Source organism: Chrysoperla carnea, chromosome X, assembly GCF_905475395.1.
Source record: "Chrysoperla carnea chromosome X, inChrCarn1.1, whole genome shotgun sequence".
Classification (NCBI taxonomy): domain Eukaryota; kingdom Metazoa; phylum Arthropoda; class Insecta; order Neuroptera; family Chrysopidae; genus Chrysoperla; species Chrysoperla carnea.
The window spans coordinates 27,148,112-27,175,397 of record NC_058342.1 but is presented as its reverse complement, the minus strand read 5'-3'; the positions used below and the strand labels follow the sequence as shown (position 1 = coordinate 27,175,397).

At 31.1% G+C, this 27,286-nt stretch overlaps 3 protein-coding genes across 3 annotated transcripts; 1 reads left to right on the top strand and 2 right to left on the bottom strand.

Annotated features, from left to right (window-relative positions):
* The first annotated feature begins 3,021 nt into the window (after nucleotides 1–3,021).
* LOC123303032 (voltage-dependent calcium channel subunit alpha-2/delta-3) lies at nucleotides 3,022–17,435 on the top strand. The gene is made up of 12 exons (XM_044886127.1): nucleotides 3,022–3,177; nucleotides 4,912–4,993; nucleotides 6,848–7,455; nucleotides 9,249–10,005; nucleotides 10,443–10,688; nucleotides 11,890–12,300; nucleotides 12,715–13,434; nucleotides 14,785–15,434; nucleotides 16,538–16,739; nucleotides 17,078–17,166; nucleotides 17,243–17,265; nucleotides 17,419–17,435. The coding sequence occupies exons 1-12, from the start codon at nucleotides 3,023–3,025 to the stop codon at nucleotides 17,433–17,435; spliced, it is 3,960 nt and encodes a 1,319-aa protein (XP_044742062.1). The 5' UTR covers nucleotide 3,022.
* A 226-nt stretch (nucleotides 17,436–17,661) lies between these two features.
* LOC123303031 (protein FAM8A1) lies at nucleotides 17,662–21,095 on the bottom strand. The gene is made up of 4 exons (XM_044886126.1): nucleotides 20,897–21,095; nucleotides 19,239–19,509; nucleotides 18,704–18,836; nucleotides 17,662–18,298 (listed from the first exon to the last, which is right to left on the bottom strand). Exons 1-4 carry the CDS (start codon nucleotides 21,093–21,095, stop codon nucleotides 17,948–17,950), a joined length of 954 nt encoding a protein of 317 aa, XP_044742061.1. The 3' UTR covers nucleotides 17,662–17,947.
* A 1,592-nt stretch (nucleotides 21,096–22,687) lies between these two features.
* Nucleotides 22,688–26,914, bottom strand: LOC123302235 (U3 small nucleolar RNA-interacting protein 2). Its single transcript, XM_044885082.1, has 6 exons — nucleotides 26,752–26,914; nucleotides 26,256–26,691; nucleotides 25,142–25,254; nucleotides 24,470–24,660; nucleotides 23,586–23,923; nucleotides 22,688–22,923 (listed from the first exon to the last, which is right to left on the bottom strand). Exons 1-6 carry the CDS (start codon nucleotides 26,806–26,808, stop codon nucleotides 22,688–22,690), a joined length of 1,371 nt encoding a protein of 456 aa, XP_044741017.1. The 5' UTR covers nucleotides 26,809–26,914.
* Nucleotides 26,915–27,286: the final 372 nt, after the last annotated feature.

The following is a 27,286-nucleotide window of genomic DNA, read 5'->3' as shown; positions in this document are numbered from 1 at the left end:
GGGTACTTTACAGCTAGTTATAAATCAAATAAAACATTACAAAAATAGCATTGAAATGTGTGTATTTAAGCAAGACTGTATACATATTAGATTTATATACAAACAAACAATATCATTTTTGAGTGATTGGAAGAGAGCGTTGTGGAAAGAGCGAGTGTACGAAAATAATAGGTTCGATTACTAGATGTTTCCGATTATCGACACTCTACTATATTTTCTAGCATGACTCATTGCTGAAAAATCTGATTGTTGGTGTAGATAAACTACATGTGGCTGCCTATTAAAAATCATGTGTTGATATGTACTAAAAATAAACCATCTATATACATATATATATATATATATATATATTATATACAGTATAAAAAGTATGCTATAATATGTAAATTTAGATGTATTATTATAACATAACATAAATGTTTTGTTTAACTGTTGCTAGAAGCACTCACTAGTCACTCACTATTCGCTAGCACTCCTCTACTCTACAAGTCTACACACGATACAATACACTTACAGTACAGTCAATTTATTTGCTTGTGTTGGGTTGGAAAACTTCGATTCAGAAATTCATTCTGAAATTGATTCATTTGATTTCGAAATTCAATGAAATCCAGGATACTAAGGCTGTTGTCTCCGTACAATATTGTAAAAATTTTAAGGTAGTTCGTCTGTTTGAGTAAGGACGGTGATTGTTCTTTTATTTTTGCTGTAGATGATAGTTAAAAGTCCCTTGATCACAATAAACATAGTTTTGAAGCCTCTTTTGAGGCAAAATGTTGATTTTTAACTCAGTACCTTATGGAAGAACTCACAATAATGTTAATTGTACAAAAATGAATCGGTGACGACGAAAATTTATCACATATTCCATTTATGCAAAAAAACTTTACCTTACGGCGCTTTCCACAAAGAAAACAAACAAAAAACTTTGGTTTTTGACGCTTTTACGATATTTTTAGAGTATTTTATTACATTTAAGTCATACAAATTGCCTGGTTGACTAGTTGACGGCCGGACTACTTTAACCCTAAGGTACAAAAGCGAAGTATTCTCGTAGTCAATATTATGTATTCTCGAATAAGAGTTTGTGTTATAATAGACATCTCTCTTCAACCACTTGTATTCTAAATATTGTTGTTTCTGTTTAACCATAAAATTTAATAACTTTGAGTAATTTTATCTGAGAATGAAATGGTGAATAATTTTGGTTTTTTCTTTTTTTAAACGAATGAATTTTCAGTTAGTTTTTTGAAAATATCATAAATCAAGTTTTTTTTTTCTAGAATTAAAATACTTGTTAAAAACACAACCCAATAATATCCCAATAATAATTATCCCAATTTTTCATGAATTTTTCCCGAGTTAAAGACGGTCAATCAACTTCAAATTTTTATGGTACATGTATTATTATATTTTTAGTAAGTATAAAAAAAATTTAAAATGTTCTGTCGAAATGACCATAGCGAGACAAGCTTTAAGCTACTACTCTATTTTACTTTCTTGAATTTTAGAAAGTACTACTACTCTCCGCAAAACTAAAAACGCGTCTTTCCAGAGAAATCTCGTTGTCCTTTAGAATAATTGAGACTTTTTCTAATCTTGTTAGTTACTTGAGAATAAGAATCAAGAAATTCGATTCCTAGAAAAATAATTATTTTAACATCTAGATTCAATAAGCAATAAAAATTGAATTAGTTAACAGTTATAATAACTTTCGTTAAACGTTTATTGAAAAATAATATACATATTATCAATGTTTTTATTTTAATAAACTATCAGTACCATATTTTTAATTTTTTTAATTGTTTCAAGTTCTGAGTATTCAATATATATATGTCATTTAACATGTCTTTGAATAAAAGCCGAAACGATTTATAAATAATCAAGTTTGCATTTGCAAGAGAGGGCTATAAAAATTGTTTATTTTGATAAGTAATTTCTCATAAGTTAAAACTATTAAAAGTTATTGTGTTTTATTTCCGGACTTTATAAGTGCAGTAGACCGCTAATTTTATAAAATTATGTTAATTTTTTTCAATTTTGATGCATCGACAGACTTTTAACTCTCAGGAAAAATCTCTAGCTACGAAAATATATAAAGGAAGGAGTACTATAATGATCCCTCTAAGAAAAAATGAAATTTATAGCCAAACTAAATAATGGTAAGGATTGTTTTATACAGGTAAAATATATGGATTGTTTTCTATTTTTTTTAATGTACAATAGTAATTATTCATTGAGTATATCAGAGAAGATGGCCGTGATATTGACTATTTTTACAGACATCTGTAATTTATGGTAATGTCAAATGGCTACTTTTACATAAATCTGTAATTTATGGTCATGTCAAATTAAATTAAATTTGTTTATTATTATTATTTTTCTTTTTATATATCTTTATAAATTATAGTTCATGTGTAATTCTGATATATCAGCTATATTGCTGTACAAGCGTAACAAACAAACAAGCAAACAAACAAACATGATTACTTTCGCATTTATAATATATAGAGATGATTGTAATGGTTCACTTAAAATAACGAGGGGTGATTTTACCCTGAGGGATCGTTTTATAGCACTTTTTTCTACATGCATACATTGCTAGTTAAATAAAAGCTTGTAAAAACGTCAGAAATTGTATTTAGTAAAATTTATTCGAAATAAATATGTTATTATTTCACAATCTAAAATATCTCTTATTATTTTCTGAATCAGAATCATACATTCCACCACTACACTAGTATGTAACAACCATGCTTAAAAATAAAAACACACATTTTCTTCCCAGATATATTTTATTTGGAACAATTACAAAGCGACGCGTCGCGACGCCGCAACCATTCAACTTGTTACTTAAGTAATGTGTTTTAAATAAAATTAAAAAAAGAGTCAAAAACGTGTATGTTTCTGTGTGTCAGTGTGCTTTTATATTTAAAAAAAATTCTAATTAAAAATGATTTAATTAATAAATATAATTTTTAATTAATTTAAAAATATTAATAATTGTAATGAAATATTTAAAATGCTAAAAAATTGTAGTGTTAAGACAAATTTAAATAATGGATATTGTAAACAATATTTATTTTATACAAATATTAATATAATTGTTATACTTTTATCGATTTTAGTCTTTAATTTTAATGTTACATCGACGTCTGCAGGACTGCAAGGAGAAACGTAAGATTTATATCTTTAATAGTTCGTGACACAAACCTTTAATTTCAAAGTAACGCGCTCTGCTTTTGTATATGTTACAGTCAAAAGTTCAAAACTATTTAACCAGTCCAAACTATTTTTGAACTTTTGTTATTTGCCAAAAACTAACTCGACCACCCAACAAAAATCAATTCTAAATAACTTTTTGCAGTCAAAATTTTCTTTGAACAATAAGATTTTTGACTGTGACTTATCTATACAGTAGAATCTCGATAATTGAGAGTCCATACAAATCAGAGGTATTCCGATTACTGGATTGGTTACAATTAATGGGATCATATGAAAAAATTTATTATACATAATATAAAGTATTGTGATAACAGTATAAAACATACACAGCTGTTAACACTTGTTATTGTGATTCTATTGTGTTTTTAGAATCATATTAGATGTATATGTTACAGTCAAAAGTACTTTTACCAAATGATGCTGGTCAAAACTAGTTTTGATTTTTTAGTATTCAATTTTTAATCGCTAGTATCTTTAAAAATTGATATTCAAAACATACACAAAAACAGGAATATGTCATGGTTAGAAACCGAAATCGATCCGACATAATCGTTTTCGTAAGAGATTTTATGCGATATCTCAGGATCGATTCATCCGATAGACGAATGAACCCGATCTTTCTAACTTTTGGGTCAAAATTACCTTATATAAAGAGTTTTTTCGAAATAGGGAATAAGAAACTTGTTCCGATTTTTTGAAATTTTCTTAAGGAGACCCCTTTGAAAAATTCGGGAACAACTTTTTGTTCAAAAACTTCAAAAATCGGGTTTATTTTACGATTGAATGATTAGTTTCAGAGATATCTCCTAAAATCCATTGCGTTGAATAATAAATGTAGCACATTTCACATGATATCTCGGAAACTATTCATCCAAACGATAAATAAGTTTTTTTTTTAAATTTTTTGATCAATTTATACCAATAAATAAATCGAATACCAATAAAATCGAAGATACCTATCACAAAAACTGTATTTTTAATAAAAAAATATTGTTGAAGGTAATTAGAATTCAAAAACATTGTTAATTTTATTAATTAAAAATTTTGTTAATTTAAAGACTGAACTACTAATTTATAAAATATTACGATTTATGAAATACTCGATACTCGTCAAAACCATTATCAACAATTAATGGTTTTGTAATTTTTTATCTAATATCTACAAAGAAAAAAAGATATTTTTTAGCTCAAAACTATATTTCGCAATTTATCCAATATGACGGCGCAAGCGGCAAGGATACGAGGTAGCAAAGTGGAAATTCGAAAATAGTACCTCAAAATCTATAAAATCATTCATTTTCAAAACTACCGGGAAACTTTCCATCTAACCCCTTTTTTTTGAACTAAATGATTAGAGTACTTGGAACAAGACAATTTCTTCCTTTCTATATTTTTTTTGAAATAGATAAATCTTTAGTTACCTAATTTGGAAAATCTTGGTAAAAAAATTAGCTAAATCTTTTATTTATTAAATTAAATTTATACCTATAAAAATTTCAATAATAACTAATAATTACATTATTAAAATGATGATTATTAATGTGATCCGATGTCTCTACTATTGATATCTATTGACGATTTTTATTTGAAAAAGAGAAAGTTTTTATTAAATAATTTATGAATATGATTATTTAATAATAAATAAAATAAGTAAAAGTAATATTCTTTTATTTATTAAATTTATAGAATTGATCGATGGGCGCAAACATTTGGCAATGAATTATGGGAACTTGGTAATACTATTACAAAAGCAGACGAAATTAAAGCTGTAAGTAAAAAAAAAAGTACCTAATATCGTCGCATTTATTTTATCAAATTATCTTTTTTTTATTGTTAATGAAATTGTCAATGTAGGGGTGTACTCCGAAATATACACCAGTATACTGACCAGTGTTACACATAACCTATTCGTTGTGTGCGCATTCATGTTAGGGACAATAAAATCGATGCCAGCGCTTCCAGTGAAAAATTTAGGCGTTAAAGGAGGCTGTTATGACTAATTTGCAATTCTTTACATGCTAATGTTATAGAAAATATCAAATTAAAATTATTGAAAAACACTAATTAATTAAACTTAATACATTAAAAATTGTGAAAATAAGAAATCAAATTGCACAAATATTATTTTTCAAATGTAAATTATCATAATTATTTATTTAAATTTGTGAGACAATAATATTAAATTTTTAATATAAGTCATAAATGCAATCCATACAATTATATATATATCCATATAATTCTTTAATGAAAGTAGTGTATGTCACAACACAGGACAATATGTCACAATTTACTTTATAGGTTATGTGCAATACTTGTCAGTATACTGCATCCGAAATATTTTTTTTGATTTAAATTAAGCGGCCCCAATATCAACTAATTATGAATTAGTCAATATCAGGACCTGTTCCAAAAATTAGTAATCACATAGGATTATCCAATATCACCATATGTTACAACAACAACAGTGCTCCATTGTCCAGAGTTCTTCAAAAAAACGAATAGAACGTACGTACTATTTAAAAGGTATTCTTCAACATACCATTGACGCGAGGAGTCATAATATTAAGTAGAATAATATTAAAAATAATTTATAAGTTAAAAAACTTGTACAGAAGAAACGAAGGAATAAAGTTCGAAAAATTTGAGCAGTAAGTCGGATTTGAATGCGGTTTTCGGCATTCGATTCCTTAGACCGTCAGAAAATTTTGAGACCTAATTTGATTTATAAGAAATTAAAAATATGACATTAGCATAATTAAAATGAATTTTACAATTGCATTTTAAAATGACCGTAAATATTATATTCACAATTCGGTTAAAAGTGATGAAAATGATTTAAAACTTGTTTCCCGGGGGTTCTTGGGGTCGCTGAAAACGAATATCGCGACAGAATTGATGTCAGAAGTACCTAGTGTCCAGGATGAACGGTATCCTCGTCGAATTCTAGAGTTTTCGAGAAATTCGTCATATAATCAATTCAAACTTGTTACTCGGGGGTTTTTGGGTTCGCTGAACACGAATATCGCGACAGAATTGGTGTCGGAAGTACCTAGTGCCCAGGATGAACGGTATCCTCGTCGAATTCTAAAGTTTTTGAGAAATTCGTCATATAATCAGTTCAAACTTGTTACTCGGGGGTTTTTGGGGTCGCTGAAGACGAATATCGTGACAAAATTAGTCTTAGAGGTACCTGGTGCCCAGAATGAACGGTACTCCCGCCGCCTTTTGCAGTTTTGATGTTGAATACGGTAGAACTTGTTGCGTCTTCCGCTTCTTCACAAAGCCCAATCCTTTCTTACAACCTGTACAAAGTAAGAAAAAAGTATAAAGTAAAATTTCTTTTTTTAAAAGAAAAGACTACTAATCTATTTTCCTTATATGCAAAAATTATTACTTTAAATTGATGAAAATTTGTTCCGCAATATTTGAACGCAATATTTCAATTTCTTTTTTGTTTCATACTCTTATCGCTTTTCTATGATTAGCATCGCTGCAATTGCAATTCCTCCTCCCCTTTAGAGTAAGAATCTCCCCCCCGCCTTATTTACATGAAATTTGAATTTTTTGATAGGGAAAATGGTTTTTCTTAAATCCGACTATAAAATAAAATTATAATTTTCAGAGATACACATCGTACAATGCACAAATTGAGAAGAAAAATGTAACAAAATTATTAAAATCCGTCGTTGAAAATGTTAGTCGAATGTTAAGTCGAAAAATGGATGCAATAAAGTGTATCCTAAACGCATCAGAAGAAATAGCTTTAAGATATGAAAGACCAGAAGATTTATTCTACCGATTTCCAGAAAATGGTACTATTAATACTGAAAACATTACATATTATAGTTCCAAATACTCACCAGTGATTAACGATGACGCCGTCGACAGTTTGGATTATTATCAACCTGAATTACCAGAAATTATAGAAAAGAATAAAAACATGTATTTACTAATGGATCTGAATCCGGATACAAATTTTTATAACATACCGGTGAACACGTCACATAGTAGTGTTCATGTTCCGACGAATGTTTACGATTTGTATGAAAATGTGCTCGATACGATCGAATGGTCAAAAGAATTGGATTCAACATTCACACAAAATTATAAATCAGATCCTGCATTATCGTGGCAATATTTTTGTAGTGCAAATGGTGTGTTACGGCATTTTCCCGCTATGCAATGGAATCAAAATAATGTCGATTTATACGATTGTCGAAAACGATCTTGGTAAGTTTATGTAATACAAATTAAAATTTTGTTCATAGATATAGTACCTACATTCACTCGTACAGAATTTCGTCAAACTATTGATAAATGGTAAGTAATCAGGTGGTCTAAATTAGAACTACTGACAAAGCGGTCTACTTCCTGTTTAATGGTACAAATTATTATCGCCAGTCGGCGGGTTTAATCTAACTTGAATTTGAATATTTTTATTGGCCTTAAAAAATGGTAGTAAGTACAAGTATTGCCATCTGGTAGTCGAAATTGTAACTACTGAATTAGGATCTTCTTCTGATTTTAGTTAGTACGAATTATAATCGCTAGTTGGCGAGTTGCAACTCCCAGTTATCAATAATTATCAAAAAAAATTGTCCTAACTTCAGATCTCCGCAAAAAATGATTCGATCTTGTTCGTATACAACTCAATCGAAAGTATACACTGAAAATGTAGCCAAACTATTATTATCATCTTCTACTGCTTAGACTAAATCGTCGAGTGTAAAAATTTATTTACCGATCGTTTAAATTTAAGTTTAACGCCCATATATCAATTACTTTAAACTTCACTAAGCATTCAGAAAAGGCAATTTAGAAAAAGGCAGTTTTCGAATAATACGAGGAAAATTTCAGTACGATGATTATTTCAGATGATACTGAATTTTATATCCAGAAGTGCCAATTTTGCTTAGAAAGCGAATATCCTGGTCCAAAAAGCTCGTACAGGAATTTGTGTATAGCTCTTTTTTCAAAATTTTGGAACGTCTCTAACCTTTTCATATAAAATTTAGGGATAACATGTCTCACCCTTTCAACTCTGCGAACAAAGCGGAAAGGATTGATAAAAATTTTTGAGCAATAGATTACAAAATTAGAAAGTACAAGCTTTCAAATGAGTTATCAAGCCAATTCGATGATTTTTCACAGAGATACTTCTGTTTGAAAAGGATTTTCAAAAACTTCATTTTTCTGTTCGTCCAGAGAGAATTCTTGATTTCAAGTGATAAAAAACAATTGACTGAGTTAATTGTTGAAATACCCTTTATAGAAAGTGTTGAATGCCAGTGCTTGCATTATTTTTAATAAAATAGAAGAGTTTAAAACAATTATGGCGCCATTTATTTGGTTTTCAAAAATTTCGATAATCAGGTATTTTCTATAATTTCTTTTCATTTTTTGAGAATGTTTAACAAGACCTCTAGTTGGTATTCTACTTGCAAATTTTCAATTCCGTATCTTTTATAATTTTGGAGAAAATGGACACCAAAGGTTTGTTCTAATTTGCGCCCTCAGAGGTAAACAGTGATGTTTACAAAAAAATGTTTCAAATAAAAGTTGCTAATTTTTTTATAAAGAGCATTTTTTATAATTAAACTCTTGTTCTATCTCTAACAGTTTACAAGATGGGAACTACGGACCCAAGACCCAATTGACCTATATTGCTCATTTACAAACTGAACCTCACTTTTTTTTTGTCTTGAATACCCTATAAAAATTTTCGCTTCATATCTCTTTTCGTTTTTGGGTTATCGTGTTGACAGACAGACGAACAGACAACCGGAAATGGGATAATTAAATGACTTTATGAACACCTATACCAAAAATTTGTTCATAGCATCAATATTTTTAAGCGTTACAAACTTGGGTCCAAACTTAGTATACCTTGATATATATTTTTTATATACAGGGTATACAAATTTTGTCATCATTCCCATTGTAATGAAATTCTGTACCTGCAATGAGTATATATTTTAGTATATACAGGATATTTAAGAGTTTACGATGATTTTCTTTCTCAGGTACATTGAAGCAGCGACTTGTAGCAAAGACGTGATTATTTTACTGGATATCAGCGGTTCAATGAGAGGCCATAATAATTGGATTGCCGGACTAACTGTATCCAGTATCTTGGATACACTATCCAACAACGATTACGTCAACATTTTTTCTTTTAACAATGACACATATGATTTAATTGATTGCTACAGTGATCGATTAATTCAAGCCACGTTTGAGAACATTAATCATCTCAAAGATGCCGTAAAATCTATAACAAAAACGGATTTAAATTCAACAACAAATTTTCAAATTGCTTTCCAGAAAGCTTTTGAAATTCTAAAAGAGTATCGAGAAATGCGTAACTGTAACAACGAACAAAATAACAATTTACAATCATGTAATCAGTTAATAATGTTGATCACAGATGGTGTTCCTTCAAATTTAACAGAAATTTATTCAATTTATAATCGGGTGCATTATAACGCGTCAGCGGATAATATGACAGCGGATACAATGAATACAACTACTTCGAATAACACGAATTATATGTCGTTAATACCTGTCCGAATCTTTACGTATCTGATTGGAAAGGAGGTTACCAAAGTACGGGAAATTCAATGGTTGGCATGCCTAAATCGCGGTTATTATGTGCATATTGAGGATCTGGAGGAAGTTGATGAACAAGTTTTAAAATATATTCCAGTTATTGCGAGACCTTTGGTTTTACAAGGAATTGAACATCCAACTACTTGGACGCATGCGTTTGTGGATTTAACGGTATGAAATTATTTGGATATATTTTTTACGAATTTCGAGCGGATATCGGGCAATATCTTAAAAACTGCATGCTGTATTACTGTGGCGATACAGCCCATTGGTTCCTCGAAAATCATTTTTCCACTTCCTTCAACAATAGCAGACCCCTTTTTTCTTAGATTTTCTTACATATCTCGCTAATTTTTCTAATTGTCCTTAAGGTCCACGTGACAGCGACTGAATTTTAAATTGAGAGCCTTAAACTTTTACAAATAGTCGCTCATAGATAAAGTTATTTTCTACTTTTTAGTAAAATAAAAGCTTGCCGCTTAAAAAGTATTTTTTATTAGAATTTTTATTTCATGTTATTTTACATCTTTTCAAATACTTATAATTAAATTTTCAACGAGTTGTTTAAATTTTTGTGCTTCAAAACTGTATTTCTTGTACTATTTTAGAGTGAAGACGATGAAGACGAAGGTGATTATCGTTTATTAACATCCGTTACGATACCAGTGTACGATAAGAAGATGAATAGTGATAATGAAACCACAAGAGCGGATTTACTAGGAATCGCCGGCACGGATGTACCTTTAGAAGATATCGAAAAATTAACTTTGCCATACAAACTTGGAGTGAACGCATATTCATTTGTTGTCAGTAACAATGGATATTTATTAAAACATCCCGATTTAAGACCGTTTGTAAGTATTTATTCCTTTCTCTTACCCTTCTGTCCTCTTCCTGTAAAGTAACTCGTCCCCTGATCTGTCTTCAGACGACGAATTGTTTCCAGGAAGGTTGTCTTCGAATGACAGGTTCCATTTTACAAGAAGCTATCGGATTATATAAAGACTAGAAGTGAAACAGAAAAACAAAAACTTCGATGTCGACACTGCCGCGCATAGGTCCAAATTTCTTAAATTATCAAAGTTTACAATTGGTTCAGCTGTTCTTAGGTATAATCTTTTTTCCTCCCGCTACATTTGGGGTCCTGTTGCGGCTCCCTCTTTAGTTTAAATCAGCTAATATTCGGTATGTAGAGTTGTTCATTAAAACGGGGATTCATTTCAGCAATTTGGAGGAAATTCCCAGGGAGAAAACCGATTTTTTCGACATTTAATAGGCTTTGATCATCTGTAAAATCGCTCCTAACCAATCATACGAATTGGAAACGCGTACGTTGATTGAGTGAGTGCCAAGAAAGTGCTTTTTAGAGATATCAACTTCCCAGAATTCATTTCCCTTTTTTATGTCAAAATATCATAGAATTTCGCGGTTTTTAAGATACTTTTTCAAATTGAGTTAGGGGATTGGAAATTTGTCTGAGAATTGATTGTAAGAATTTTTTTTTTTTCATATCACTTCCAAAGGCCTCTGTTTGCAAAGTTGTTGCGGCTATCACAGGACACTGGCTGGGAGGCAAGCATGCTGAACGCTTAGGCCTGGCTGTGTATCACGACTGCAGGATGCTGTCACAGTGGTGACGAGGAGGAGACAATGTATCATCTTCTCTGTCACTGCCCAGCTCTTGTCATGAGGAGATGGACTTACTTGAGCCAGCCTCTCTCTTTGACGACCTCTCCGACCTAAAGTCAGTCGGCGTCAAAGCCCTCTTGCTGTTCTTAAACAGCTCCAAATGGTTCATGGAGTAGTGGTCGGGGATGGGTCAACCCATTAACGGTATCACAACGGACCCTATAGTCTAAATGTTTCCCACCCCAGGACATCCACTCTAACCTAACCTAACCTAATTGTAAGCAAGTGTCTTTTGGTAGTTTCGGCCCTCAGTTGTTCAAAAACATAAAGAAACAAAAATATAATTTCAATAAAAAGCGTATAATTAGGAGGAAAAATATGACCTTGATGATAGAGTTCTGGAGCTCACGATTTTTTATTTTTTAGTATCAAGGAGTATTAAAAGAAAATTACAACAGCATCGATTTAATGGAAGTGGAACAAGTTGACGATCACAATAATTTAGGTGTACGAGAATTGAATAACATCACACTAAAATTACGGGAGTCATTAGTAAATCATGAATTCGGTAACATCATGGATGTTCCAATAAAATATCATTGGGATAAAATGAGACGAATCCATGAACAATCGATGGACTATTACTTCGCACCATTACATAATACACCGTTTTCAATTGGTTTGGCAATACCGAATAATTATGGTGATATGTGGATCAAAGTTGGCGATGAACTGAAGAAAAATTTACATATGGGTCAAGATATTACAAAATTTTTTAATACAAACTTGAATAACAATACCAATGTCAATATTAATTGGAGAGTGCATCCAGAATGGGTAAGTTGATGATTTTTTTTCGATTGTACCCGATTATATACTAGCCCTGATAAAAAAGTTCGATTGCAATTCAATCCAATAGAACTCAATATGAAAATTCCAATTCAATCCCATTCATTAATTGCAACCAATAGGAAATTTCCGATTAGTTTTATTGAATTGAATCTGAATTCAATAGGAAATGTTTTTCCAATTAACCCCGATTCGTTTCAATTAAATTTCTATTCAAAATTTTAATTGGATTCAATTGGAATGAATCGGAATGAATCGAAACCTTTTCTTAGAATTGAATCGTATTCATTCCGATTAGTTGAATTGGAAATTTCCGATTCATGAATGGGATTTTTTTATCTGGGGAGATTGTACTGTATTTGAATATTGGACTAAAATAAACTAATCAAAATTTTCTAACAGGTTTACTGTAAATATCATTACGTCGAAGGTCACGAATTTAACTCCAGTGAAAGTGAATTAATACACTTTCTAAAAAAAATGTCCAACGATTTACCAAATTGGAAATGGTCCGAACAGTATGAAGCCGATCCCTTACTAGACGATATTTCATGGGGTCCAAATGGTACTTTAGCGGAATCGCGAGAATTTAATTGTGGTCGTAAAACACTAAACGATGACGACTATTATTGCAACAAAGAATTGGTACAGCGATTAGTATTCGATGCCAAAGTTACTGAACCATTTTTATACGATAATTTTGATACTTTAAATACCACCAGCGATAATCAACTATATAAATTGTATAACGTTTATTTGCGATTTATTGCAACAATGAGCGGATTAACTCGTTGGCAATACATGAAAAATCAGGATAAACATACACGAAAGGAATTCGGTAATGTTCATCCAAAATCAATTGATGAAACTTGGTATAAAAGTGCGGTTTTCCAACATGAAATCGATGATAATTCGTATATTTTATCGGTACCGTTTCAAGAACCAACAACATCACCGAAAAATAGTTATAATAAAAATGACAAGACGAAATTATTGGTGACGGCTTCACATGCGATTTTCCCGAGAGATGGCGGTAACGAAGCACCTGGTTCGGTTGTTGGTTTTCAATTTGAACTTAGTAAAATGTATGAACGATTTATGGAGATTACGTCGAGAGTTATTGTAAGTATCTAATTTCAGTTATTAAAATTAATCATTTTCGAGGGTACTGCACGATTCTTATCCATTTAAAAATCAGTTTCATGAATGCTAAAGCGAAATTCAGACATTCCGCATAAATTCTAAACGAAAATTAGAAAATTTGACCCAAAATTAGTAGGAATTGATAAAAATTTCATTCAGATCGGATAAAATTTGGCCAACCTATGCAAAAAATTGATTTTTTGAACGTGCTAACGTCATCAGAATGAAAAAAATTGATTTTGCTGTATCACACGCAAATCTTATCACATTTTGATAAACTAAATATGTAATTCTACTGAATTTGGACCATATTTTCCAAATTTTTGGTTAAATTTAACTTATTTTTTCTCAATTTAAGAAAATCACCATCCTAGTACCGACATTCCGTACAAGGGTATCTATTAGCAAACTATTACCCGTAAAACTGAAAAATTTGACCCAAAATTACCAGGGATCGATAAAAATTTCATTGAAATCAAATAAAATTTGACCAACTTATGCCAAAAGTCGATTTTTTGAACCTACTGACGTCATCAGAATCATAAAAATCAATTTGCTGTATCACACGCAAATCTTATCATATTTTGATAAACTAAGCATAGAATTCTACTAAATTTGGGTCATATTTTTCAAATTATTGGTTAAATGTAACGTAGCTTTAGTTAATTTAAAAAAAGGCTTCATCCTGGAACCGACATTCCGTACAAAGGTAAGTATTAGCCAATTTTTAACCATAAAAATGGAAAATTTGACCCAAAATTAGTAGGAATCGATAAAAATTCCATTCAAATCGGATAAAATTTGACCAACTTATGCCAAAAGACGAGTTTTTGAACCTGGTGACGTCATCAAAATCATAAAAATGAATTTGCTGTATCAAACGCAAATCTTATCACATTTTGACAAACCAAGCATGTAATTCTACTAAAAAATTTTCCAAATTTGGTGGTTTAATTTAACGTTTCTTTAGTCAATTTAAAAAAAGGCAACACCCTGATCTTCTTCGTCCTTTATGAGCGTTCATAAACTACCCTGGCTCAATTCCAGCCTCTTTGGAACCCCTCCTTCACTCCATGTATACTACCGAAGCCTTTACTATGATGGATAGTTTTCCCTCCTCCGAATGGGTAATTTTTTTTATTTATCAAGTCAAAAAGACATTTTCTGAAACATTGGCATTGCCATTGTAAGAGTATGGCGTTCAAAGGCTAGGTCAGCGTAGCTTTTGAAGTAATCCCACCCCCCTTTGACTGGGTCACATTTATGAACGTTTTGTTATAAGTTTACCGAAATGATGGTTCTTCTTAAACAAATATTTTTCTGTTCCAGTGCCAAACCGATACCGTAAACAAGGTCAACAAATGTAGTGAGAAATGTCAAGGTGACAAATTAGATTGTTACGTCATCGACAGCAATGGCTATGTCGTTTTAAGTGAACAAATGTCAGATGTAGGACGATTCTTCGGTGAAATCGAGGGAGCTGTAATGGAAACAATGATTAATTTAAATATTTATAAAAAAATCACAATCTACGATTATCAAGGTTTATGTTTCTTCGAGCATTCATACTTCGATGACGCTTCTACAAACACCTTTCATATTCTTTCGAGTGTATTCAACATGATTAAATTGTTTGTAACGAGAATTGTTTATACACTGCTCGAAACAAATTTATATCAATTATGGAATTCAGTGAGCGCATCCATAGAGGAAATTTTACCATCCACGTTACCAACACAAGAATATGTTAGTGCATGCGCAAAACCAGAAAATTGGTCTCAAATGGTTGTGCCAAAGAAGAAATTACGGAAAGGACAGAATCAAGAGGAGGAAGATTTCTTTAATAAACCAAGAGAGTTGATTTGTGAGCGTAAACATCGAGCGTGTGATAAACAAATTGATTTGTATATATTACAGCAAAAAAAATTTATTGACGGGGATATACGATATAATGGAAAAGTTCCAACAACTTGTTCTAGGTTGGTACTACTGTTAGACGTACGCTCCATTCAAACGTCAAGTGACGTACAACGTTGGCGTAACAACTTCTGATTGGTCAAAGCCACTCAACGTCTGCGTTTTACGTTTGTATGTTTACACTATGCAAACAATCTAAAAATTTAGGGATTCAGCTCCCTGTAAAACGATGGCGTTGGCTTCTGATTGGCCAAAGCTCCCCAACGCTAGTGTTTCACATCTACGTGTTTTGACTGCGTAAACAATTTAGCAATTCAAGGATTCAACTTCATTGACTAATTTAATGACGTAAAATAGTGACGTTAGGTAGCGTCAAACCAAGAGAAGCCATATTTGATTACTTTACGTTAACGTTAGTCATCCAAAACCAGCGGTTTACGTCAAGTTTCAATGGAGCGGAATTTTAAACCTTTGAGAACAGTTTCCTAGCAGCAGAGCTACGCATCCCTGTACAATTGAACCCGCGATTTAAACTGTTGTCTGCGTTCAGCGAGTGCAGATCTACTTAAGCGTTTTGCGACCCCATGCCTCTGATGGGGTCGAACTAACACGAGTCTTCGGGTTTTTTAGCTTTTGATTTAATCCTGTGAATGAAATACCCAGACTCAAATAAATCACACTCCGTGTGATTGGAGTCGAACTAAAACAAGTCTGCGTTTTTTTTTGGTTCTTGAGTTAGCCCAATGATTGTAATATCCATGCGTTCTACGAGTTTGTCATGTCTGTCTTGAGGTCAAGTTAGTAAGGCCTTTCCGAGTTATTTGCCCCTTTCGATAACCATGTGATTCAAATACCCAGACATTCCTCGATTTTCCTATTGATGTACTACGGGTTCCGGTGATCGTTTCCGAGCGATGACGATAAGTCAGTCAAGATCAAAACGATTGAAGGATAACTTTTCGTGATTTAAATGACGGGGGGATGAATTTCCGATGAGGATGAATCGACATGGAATCAATATTCTGTATTTACGTTGTCAAATTGTCGGTTTGGCGTTAACTTAGCGCTAATTCGACAAATTATAGACACATATCGAACACAGCTCGTATATCACGGCTCCAAATTGACCAGTGCATCTAAAACTATTTCATTTTTTTTGTTTCAGGCCATTTTATATAAAGAGAATTGTCCATACAAACTTATTACTAGTCGTGGTCGATGGTATGAAGCCAACTTGTTACACCAAAATTTTTGCATTACCCAGAGACATTATTTACGACAATTATACGCAACCGCCATGTCATAAACTTGCATTAAATGATTTACCTAGGCGTCGTTTGGCTGGCTGTTATACAGAACATCCATTGGTAAGTCTATCTTTTATTTGCATCGAACACAGTCTAATTCTGATAAGTTTCAAGTAACAAATTTGAGCCACGTTTACTTGATAAAATCATGCGCAGTGTAGAATTTGTATTAGTCCGGCGCAGAGTTCATATTAAGTAAAAACATCATCAATTCAAACGCCAAGTGAACGTAGCTGTAGGTTAGGTTAGGTTAGAGTGGTTGTCCTGGGGTGGGACACAATTAGACCATAGGGTCCGTTGTGATACCGTTTATGGGATGGCCCATCTCCGGCCATTTTACCGAAATTCGATTAAAAATACTTCAAATTTTTACTTTAAAAATTAATTTGTTGTTTCAGGAGGAACAAGTGGAAGCCTGCGGGGATGCAAGTTCGATAGTTGTAAACACAAGTATCCAATTGTTGTTATTTATTTATATATTATTTATTTATTGTTCATAATTATTTAAAAGAAATTTAAATAAAATAAATTTAATTTATCTAAAATCGTGTATTTTTATTTAGTGCAGACACTGGAAGGGGCCAATGTAAATTTTACCCGAGATATTGCTTGCGTTTCAAAATCATTCTTCATAATGTGAAATAATAGGAAAGAAATCTCAAACCACAGCAAGTTGCCACATATTTAGGATGCATAATCATTTTCTTTGTCCCATAGAATTGATTTTTGATGATTTCAGACTCATCCGCTCGATAAACTTTTTTCAATCCAAACTTTTTTTCGTTTTTTTTATCGGAAAATGGAAATTGCGATAAACTGACCGAGCAGATGAATCTGAAATCATAAAATACTAAAGAAATCTGAAAGAAATACTAAATAAAACACCCTGTATATACATAAATATAATTTAATAGATTTATATAATTATTTACAATTATATGTATATATATAAATATATTATTTATAAAAACTTAAATGGTCCCATCTCTTTTTTTTTAATTTTAATTTTAGTACAGAGTGGCGATGTAAAGAGTGCTTAATTAATTTCTTAAATATTATCCATTTCTTAATCGGTAACATTTTTTTTTCCCAAAAAAATTCCCCTACTTTCCCATTTGAGGGGAAATCTAATATATCATTTCAAAATAAACGATCATCTTTATTTCCCTGACTTAGAAGTTAAATCCCGTGACTATTATAAACTTTTCGATTTCCCAGTATGAATCACCATCTCTGCTTGAATTTGTTTTTGTTTTTTGTTTTTTTAATTAATTAACACGATTTCGATTATTATTATTATGAATTAATTGTTGCGGTACTAATTCAACAACACATGAATTGCAAATAAAATCGTACCCCGTACGATTATAACTAAAGAAATAAATAATAAAACACATTGGGAATAATAATAGAATAATTAAATTTTTAATAAATGATCGTATGAATGCAACCAAATAACCTAAATTTGTACCCGGGGATATAAGCACAACAATCATGTTATTGTTGCGAACATTGACTAAATGATGTATTTGTGTGGCGTGAACGACACGAAGGTTCATGAATAGTTTACCAGGTGTGGCACCGCCATGTCCATCTCTATGTCCAGATAAAAAATATGTCTAAATTCGAGAACAGATTGAAATTAAAACTAAATATCGAAAATGTACGTTTAAATATTTCGTTGTGACTAGATTTTTGGTCTAGAATATTCATATTAATTTTGGTTTTTACCTCTCGACAAAAAAGACGGCGTCCGCATGCCTGTGCCATCGAAGGTCTTAATTTTATTGCAAGTCTGGTTTGTTAATGTCATTTTTGACAAAAATCTGTTCACCGCATCTGCCACCGCAGATGGATCTCTAGCACCTAGATCAAGAAGTCATTTATGCCCTTGTGAACGTTTTTCAAATCACTCTAGATGTGTAAGGGATCATGGACGATATATCGGAATTGAATATAATTTCCCCCACGATTAATATGAATATCAAAACCAAAAAAATTAGCCACAACATGTAAATATTTACCTCGAATGTGCACACAATTGTACGATGTAATATTTCAAATATAAATATATCGACAGTCATATCGATGGCGTCATTGGCATTGCCATCGCTTAATGTTTTATGTATCGTCTCAAAGTCGTATTTTTTTAATGGCCTATAAAACAAAAACAAAAAAATCGTTATAGATCAATTTTGAAAAGAGACTGAGCAAACAAACTGACTTAATTTACGAGAATTAAACGTTTAATAATTTGACGGATCATTCAAAAAGTTAATGATTGTCTAGCAAGTATCTTTTGAGTGTCAATTTCAATTATCATATTTTTTCGCGATTTTTAGAAACTGGTGCACCTCAGAGATAACGTTTTTGCGGTTGGCCGCATCATGAAAAAAATGCACGCTAAACGTATCTCTGCGTCACAAAATGTGCACGTGTTTTACCATTCTAAGTGATATTACTATTTCTGCGTCACAAAATTTGCACGTGTTTTACCATTCTAGGCGTATCGTGTGATCTTAGATTAAAAAGATTTAAATATTAATCAAATATACTTACAATATATTAAATGTGTTAACCAATAGTCCCGTAAAAAAGAATTTTATAAAAAATAGTATAATAAAATCAATTGTTTCAGCTACCATTCGCTTCCATATTGGCGGTATTTGACATCTTAGTGATTGTTGTTGCATTTGTTCATTGTTATTATTATCATTGACATTGTTATTAAATAAAAAACCTGCAGCACCATTGGCGGCGGCTCGTACACCGAATCTATTCGTACGTCTTCGCACATCGTTATTGTTTGGCAGTAAACCCGGTGGTATCGCTATTTTAAATTTTTTTAATCATTTTTTTTTAATGTTCATGTAATTAGATTAATAATATTACAGTTAAACCTGGTTAAATGAAGCCTTAAACATTCCAGAGGTTGGAAAAATAATTTCATTGTTGGGGTAGATACAGAGACGGAGCTTGGATTTAGCAATAGAAACTCGCAACAGTTATGAAAAATGCATTGAGGCACATTTTTAACTCCTGGCGCAAAAAGAGGGGTGTTATAAGTTTGACCGCTATGTGGGTGTGTCTGCCTGTTTGTAAATCTGTCTGTGGTACCGTAACTCTTAAACGGTTTGAAAGATAATTTGATCGAGAGTGTTCTTAGCTATGTTTCAATAAAATTTGCCGGAGGTGGATGGTATCGGAGGTTTATTAGATTTTGTAAATTTCTCTTTTATTGAAGAGCGTTAAAAAGGAAATTTTTGTAATTTATGGGACAAAATTACCTCATAAAGTGAGTTTTATGGAAATCGATAAAAAAAAATTTGTGTGATTTTTTCGATTTTTCCGAAGGGGTACCCTAAAAAAATCACAAAAAATCGAAAAATTTTATTATTTCCAATTTCTATAAAGCTCAGTCTGTAAGGTAATTTTGACCCAAAAAATACAAAAATCTTGTGCATTTAACGATTAGGCGAAAGGTTTCTGGGATATAGCTTACCTCGAGGTCATTTTAGATGATTTTTCGAAAACAAATCATCCAATCGTCAAATAGATCCAATTTTTGTATTTTTTGGGTCAAAATTACCTTATATGATGAGTTGTATCGAAATCGAAAATAATGAATTTTCCTCGATTTTTTGCAATTTTTTTTAAGGGGTACCCCTTTGGAAAAATCGAAAAAATCACCCAAAAAAATTACTTTCCAATTTCCATAAAACTTAGTTTATAAGGTAATTTAGACCCATAAATTACAAAAATTAGCTCTATTTGTTGATTGAGTGCGCGGTTTCCGAGATATCACTGGAAATCTTACTTAAAAAGCAACGTCTCGAGACCATTTCAGGCGATTTTTCGAAAACTACTTTTCTAATCATCAATTAAACTAGATTTTTGTAATTTGTGGATCATAATTAATGTGGATAGCCCATAATCGCGTTCTCTCCCCAATAGGATTCATCCCAAGGCCAAAGGAGACAGGCTGTTGTGTTAAATCAACCGAATCCGACCAGTTGGTTTTTTATTTCATAAAAGAATGATTTTAGTAAGAGAACCACCACAAAAGCCCCTAGTAATACAATAAATGAACTGTCAACCATTAAGAATTTTCGTCCCAAACAGGCTGACCCTCAGGATTATAACCAAGTAGCCCTATAGACGACTTCACTGACATATCCAGGTTTAACTGTAGCAAACTAAGAGCAAAAAATACTTACAATAATTACTGGAATTATTAATATGATTATAATTATTTAATAAAGTATTTACATGACTTAAACATGTAAATAATCGATTAATTTCATACCATCTGTTATAATTATCTAACCATATTCTTAAAGCTTCAAAATATTCATCATTTGTTTTAAAATTATTATTATTTACTATCTTTGTATTATCAATCACCTTATTTGACATTATATATTTATTTAAACAAATATTATATTTATTGAATTAATTAATATCTAAAAACAATTAAATGTTAATTAGTTAATTAATTTAATAAAATGATTATTTTTATCATACTTTTTTTTTAAACTACAAATTTAAAAATAAACATTACAATATTTATTATGTACTTCAATACTGACATACACTGTACGGTGGTTGTGCAAAAGGTGTGAGTGTGTTATGATTTTATGACACTGACAGTCAGTGTTACCAACTGTATGCATTAATAATCCGTCAAACTGATGAAAAAAATGCGCTATTTTCAAAAAAATTTTGATTTTTTTAAAAATATGACATTTTTATTATATTTTTTTAAAGAATAAAGTCATGCGAAACTTGTTTTTGATAAAACTTATTATTTAGGATCCAAAAAGTATTTATTTGATGATCTTTTGATGTTTGAACATGCCCTTTGATTACTGGGATACCCTTTTTTAAGCAAAATCTCAACATCACACAATTTAAGTACTTTCTTTACTCTTTAAAAAAAAATCGCAAAATAATTTTTGTTTCGGAATTCGAAACATATCTTCGAGTTTTATCGAAATCGGAAATAACATATTATTTTCGATTTTTTTGAATTTTCTTAAGGGGTGTACCCCTTTAAAAAAAATCGAAAAAATCGCAAAATAATTTTTGTTTCGGAATTCGATAAAACTGAGTTTCTAAGGTAAATTTAACCCAAAAAATTCAAAAATCTAGTTCATTTGACTATTAGATTAATAGTTTCCATGATGTGGACTGAAATCGGTCTGATTGTAGCTTTTCTCAGAACTTATTCCTCCAATCGTAAAATGAACACGATTTTTGTATTTTTTGGGTCAAAATTACCTTATAAACTGAGTTTTATCGAAATCGGAAATAACATATTATTTTCGATTTTTTTGAATTTTCTTAAGGGGTACCCCTTTAAAAAAAATCGAAAAAATCGCAAAATAATTTTTGTTTCGGAATTCGATAAAACTGAGTTTCTAAGGTAAATTTAACCCAAAAAATTCAAAAATCTAGTTCATTTGACTATTAGATTAATAGTTTCCATGACACGGACTGAAATCGGTCTGATTGTAGCTTTATCTCAGAACTTATTCCTCCAATCGTAAAATGACCACGATTTTTGTATTTTTTGGGTCAAAATTACCTTATAAACTGAGTTTTATCGAAATCAGAAATAACATATTATTTTCGACCCCTTTAAAAAAAATCGCAAAATAATTTTAAAAAACGATCAAATCTCATGTTTATGAACTCCTCAGTTTAATTAATATTTGTCTCCAAAATTGTGAGAGAAATTCATTTATCTGATAGCTCTTTTCTATTTAAAAGAGGACTAATATCATTATTTTAAATCTGAAGGTCATCTTAATTTCTTACTTTAAAAAACTCGAGCAAACCCTGGTCTAAACTTGGAAGCTGATCGGATTTAAAGATTTTTTATTTACAGTAATACCCACTCAAAAATTCACTGGCTCTTGGTCCATTATAATCGGGGGGATAAATAATAAAACAGAAATTAACAAAAAAAATAATTATTCTTTATTTGACAAAATTTTAACTTACAATTAATTTTTTTTATTTTTTTTAACTAAAGGAATTATAATTACAGAATTAACAGCGTCCGTTTTGTTCCACCACCGACCGCTACGATGTTCTCGGCCGATGGCGGCTATTAAATAATCACCATTTTGAGAGAACATCATTTGATTCACAAATCCGTTGACTGGAATTTCCAAAATTTGTTTCATGTTTCGAAATGAATCAGTGACTTTCCATAATCTAATAAAACCGTCGTATGATCCTGCAACAAAAATTTATCTGATTACATACTAAAATCATATTAAAAGAAGGATTTCGGTCTTTACAAGGTACATTTTGGGTTAGTTAGTGTAAGATTCTTTGCGGGATTATTTTATTTTGACTCAAAAAATACAATTAACACATTCCTAAAATTTTTGTATTGCCTCAATCGACGTTCGTTATCGAGCCAAAACATCGTGAAATCAATTTTTGGATAACATCAAAAACTACGAAAATATGAAGGATTTTAATGTAGAAATAGATAGAGAGGAAAATAGCACGTTATGATGTCATAACTTGCGACTGCCATAGAGACTATAGATTAAAAGATATTTTTCCAAAAAAAGATAGAAAAAAAATTATTTACTTGCTAATATCTTTTATGTTTATCAATCGATTTTAATTTTTAATTCAGATTTTCTCATCTATTTTATTATAAGGATACAAATAAGATTTCAGAAAATTGGATTTCGGAATTATCGAAAAATTCACAAAAACTTTATTAGAGTTTGATGAACGAACTGTGACAAATAATAAAAAAGAAAAGAAAACAAACGATTGTCAAAAAATTGCAATTTCTATCTGTATTTTTCTCTAGTAATCCGTGCAATTATGATAGGTTCTACTTATTATTCGAAACATCCTGTACAATATGAAACAAACCTGATGCAACTAAATCCGAATTGAGTAACGCAGCTATACAAACGATCCAATTGGGTAAATCGTTGGTTGAATCGATACCATGTGCATTTTTAATCGTACAGAGCGGTTTCTTTTTCATGCTGCCCCAAACATGTAAGGAGCCATCATTTCCTCCCGATACAAAAGTTTGTTCATTGATTAATTTCACACAGTCGATACTCCCCGAATGTCCATTGTATATTAATTGTGAATCCTCTGGAATTTTCCATACGCGTAATGTACAATCGTATCCACCGGACGTAATGGCACGTTCTCGAAATAACGCATCGATAGACGTTATACCACTTTGATGGCCAAACCTAGAAGAAAGAATTTCATTAAAAACATGTTGAAAGCAAAATGTATACGGGGTGTTTTATTGAGAAAAATTATTCAAACAAAAAATTATTCGACCTGACCTTTCAGGTAAAATGAAAAGCTCCCTCTGCTTAAAAAGTTATTCCTAATTTAAAACGTAACATTTTTTGGAAAACTGCATCTTTAAGACAGAAATTGATTGCAAAATCGTAGCCAAAATTACCTCCTACTTTCTTTTCAAAGATTGAATTATGAAAATTTACAAAAAGGTTTGAAAAAATGCTTCGAATAAAATTTTTTGGCTATTTAAAAAAGTACAACTTTCCAATAAAAAGCATTCTTTTTCTATCTTTTATCACTTATGAAGCTGAATGAACTTTTCATTCTCCTTGAATGTCGAGGTCGAATTTAATGTCTGCGTAAAGTGTGCGCTCATGAACTAAATCTTTTTGTGTGAAGCATATTTTTAAGTTTCAAGAATATGTCAAGTTTTAAAAATACCCCATATTTATTGCTTATGACGACCATAACTGTAAAATTTTACTTACAAAGTTTCAATGTAGCTCATTTGATCACAGGACCATACTTTTACAGATCGATCGTTACTACAAGAAAATAATTGATGACTATCTTGTCGAAATACAACGCCTGTGACGTCAGTTGAATGTCCTTTAAAGATGTGTACTTCATTTAATGATTTCCCATCGCGAATTATTATATTTTTACCCTGCGCCACTGCCTATTCAAATAAAAAACATAAAATTAGTCTATAGAAAAATCTCTACAAGGATTAAAATATCTTTACAAAACTCGAAAAGGGTATCTATAGAAATTGGAATTCTCTAAATTAAGGGCTTTTATTCCTGAAATCCTCCAAATTATAGAGGTTCTTGTCCCAGGAACCGTAATAAAAATCTTGCACACTATGCAGGCTGAAGAATTAATTCCTGTTTGCTGCAGCCAATATACTGTGTTCGCCTGTCAGAGCTAGATAAATTTTGCGTTCTTAAACGGCATAAAATTTTCGAAGTCATGTTTGTTGGCCGACGAAGATCGCCGATCGTCAAATTATGGACGATTTACGATCATTGAACGAGAAAATTTAATTTTATCCAAATAATTGTTAAAAACTCTAAAGGATTCAATTTAAAATTCATCAATCATCTCAAAACTCTTATCGTAACTAAATCGTAGAATACATCGTGTAAAAAAATACTCACCAAAAATTTATTATCGAACGATATCGATAAATCCCGTATATGTAATTTTTCTTGAGGTTCCTTAACCTTTTTAAAAGGTAATGAGTGTGTTTTCTGTTTGGTTTTTAACGAATCTAGAAAGAAATTTAAAACGTTATTAAAATTAAAAAACGATCATCCTTCGTTAATCAAAACATCGAAAAATAAGGAAGATCAAATACATTTAACGTCTATGGACTCTTTAAAAATTACCCTAATTGAGGATTGTACACTTGTTTCAAATTAATCAATAGGGTATTCCACTATTTTTGAAAAAGTACTTCATAGACATCTGATTATAAGAAATATAAATACTTATTGTCTATGTATATATTATACCTAACTGTCTACACTGAACTAACTGATGGTCTATGACTCATACCGCTATGACATCACAGCAGAGCTTATCCGCGTTTTAGGTCACGTGATATACAGTTTAAAAATTACGATTTTTAATTTTAATATTATAAAAGAAAAATGTGCTTTTATGACTCGAAATCAGAATATTTAAGTAAATTTTTACATCAATTTTAACTTTTTTCAAATTTCATGATTTATTTTTGACTAACGAGAATACCCTATTAATCAATTAAGCCAAATTTTGAAACACTCCTTGATAAAATTATAGTTAAACCTCGATAACGCTGTATCAACAATTAAAAAAGCTTCACTTTCCCACCTCCTAGTGCGTTATTTTGATAAAATATGGAATATCTTGAGTATTGGTTCTCAGCAACTCAGCAGATAACTTTTCAAGGTTCTACTGTTATTAACCCGTCAGAATTCGCATCAACCGTTTGGTAATTTTTAGTACCTTGATGAGAGAATTGACCTATGTTGCTCATTTACGAAGTCGACCTTACTTTTTACGTCCTAAGCACGCTATAAAAATTTCAGCTAGATATCTCTTTTCGTTTTTGAGTTATCGTGATGACAGACAGACAACCGGAAATGGACTAATTAGTTGATTTAATGAACACCTATACCAAAATTTTATTCATAGCTTCAATATTTTTAAGCGTTACAAACTTGGGACTAAACTTAGTATACCTTGGTATATTTCATATACATGGTATAAAAACTTAAGAGTACTTACACATGGTAATCACACCACTCTTCGTCGCCGAATACAACGTGTCATTGTCCTTCGATAAAACAATACACGTAACCGCATCTCGATTACATTTTGTTTTCCATCGATGAATACTTTCAACATCAACACGATCAATCGTATCCGCGATATTTTTATGCAGTCGTCCCGTTTGCTCCAATAAATCATCTTTTAAACGTTGTGACACATTCGATTCATGAAATTCTTTTTCTTCAGCACGTTTTTCTTCTTGTCGTTTTATTTCTTCTAAATATACTTTGGCTAATTTTAAACGTCGTTCTTGTGTTGTTAAATTTTCATCTTCAGAACTTTCTTCGGCATCGTTTAAATTGTTTTGATCCGATTCAAAATCTGAATCGGATGATATTTCTTCATTTTCTGGTTGTTTCTTAAATTTTTTGGTACTCTTTTTATCTGAAAACTAAAAATTGGTTGAAATTTTTCGCTAACCTATAAAAATATTTATTTTTGTAGTACATACTTTTCTTTTAATTCCACTTAGTTTCTTGTTTTGTCCTTCACGAATAAAAAATGACATTATTGAAGATTTGCTGTTTGATATATTCAAAAATAAATTATCTGTACAATTTTATTTGAAATTAAATGAAATTTTTATTATTTTACAAATATACATGTTTAATACACACGTGTAGTCATTTTTATAAACATCCTAACATATTTTCATTGAGAACATTTTTAGTAGTTCCATCTATCATGACATTAAACTGTTATTAGTCTAGATACAAACCATAAGACAGTCGCCATCGCTGGTCAGTTATAATAATTACTGTAATTTTTAAATATCTCTTACCCACAGCGAAATGAAATAAAATATTCAAAGCAGTGGCACGTAGATGTAGACCTGGACCACATAGCTAGAGTCCTGAAACGATTCACAATATCTCTAAATAGTCGAGGTTGATCCCAAATGGACAAGGACAGTTGATTTTTAAGAGGGGCATGAGCCTAAGATACCAAGAAAAAAGCATATTTTCGTAATTTTTTTTACAGAGCAC

Bases quoted from the DNA above. Each gene is read 5' to 3' on its own strand.
- LOC123303031 (XM_044886126.1), bottom strand. From the start codon at position 21,095: ATGTCAAATAAGGTGATTGATAATACAAAGATAGTAAATAATAATAAT. The intron at 19,510-20,896 runs GTAAGTATTTTT...AATTTAAAATAG, and splicing joins TAATAATTCCAGTAATTATT to CGATACCACCGGGTTTACTG. The intron at 18,837-19,238 runs GTAAGTATATTT...TTTGTTTTATAG, and splicing joins GTTAACACATTTAATATATT to GCCATTAAAAAAATACGACT.
- LOC123303032 (XM_044886127.1), top strand. From the start codon at position 3,023: ATGCTAAAAAATTGTAGTGTTAAGACAAATTTAAATAATGGATATTGT. The intron at 12,301-12,714 runs GTAAGTTGATGA...ATTTTCTAACAG, and splicing joins GGAGAGTGCATCCAGAATGG to GTTTACTGTAAATATCATTA. The intron at 17,167-17,242 runs TTATTGTTCATA...ATTTTTATTTAG, and splicing joins TTTATTTATATATTATTTAT to TGCAGACACTGGAAGGGGCC.
- LOC123302235 (XM_044885082.1), bottom strand. From the start codon at position 26,808: ATGTCATTTTTTATTCGTGAAGGACAAAACAAGAAACTAAGTGGAATT. The intron at 25,255-26,255 runs GTAAGTACTCTT...ATTTCTTTCTAG, and splicing joins GAGTGGTGTGATTACCATGT to ATTCGTTAAAAACCAAACAG. The intron at 22,924-23,585 runs GTTTGTTTCATA...TTTTTGTTGCAG, and splicing joins TTCGGATTTAGTTGCATCAG to GATCATACGACGGTTTTATT.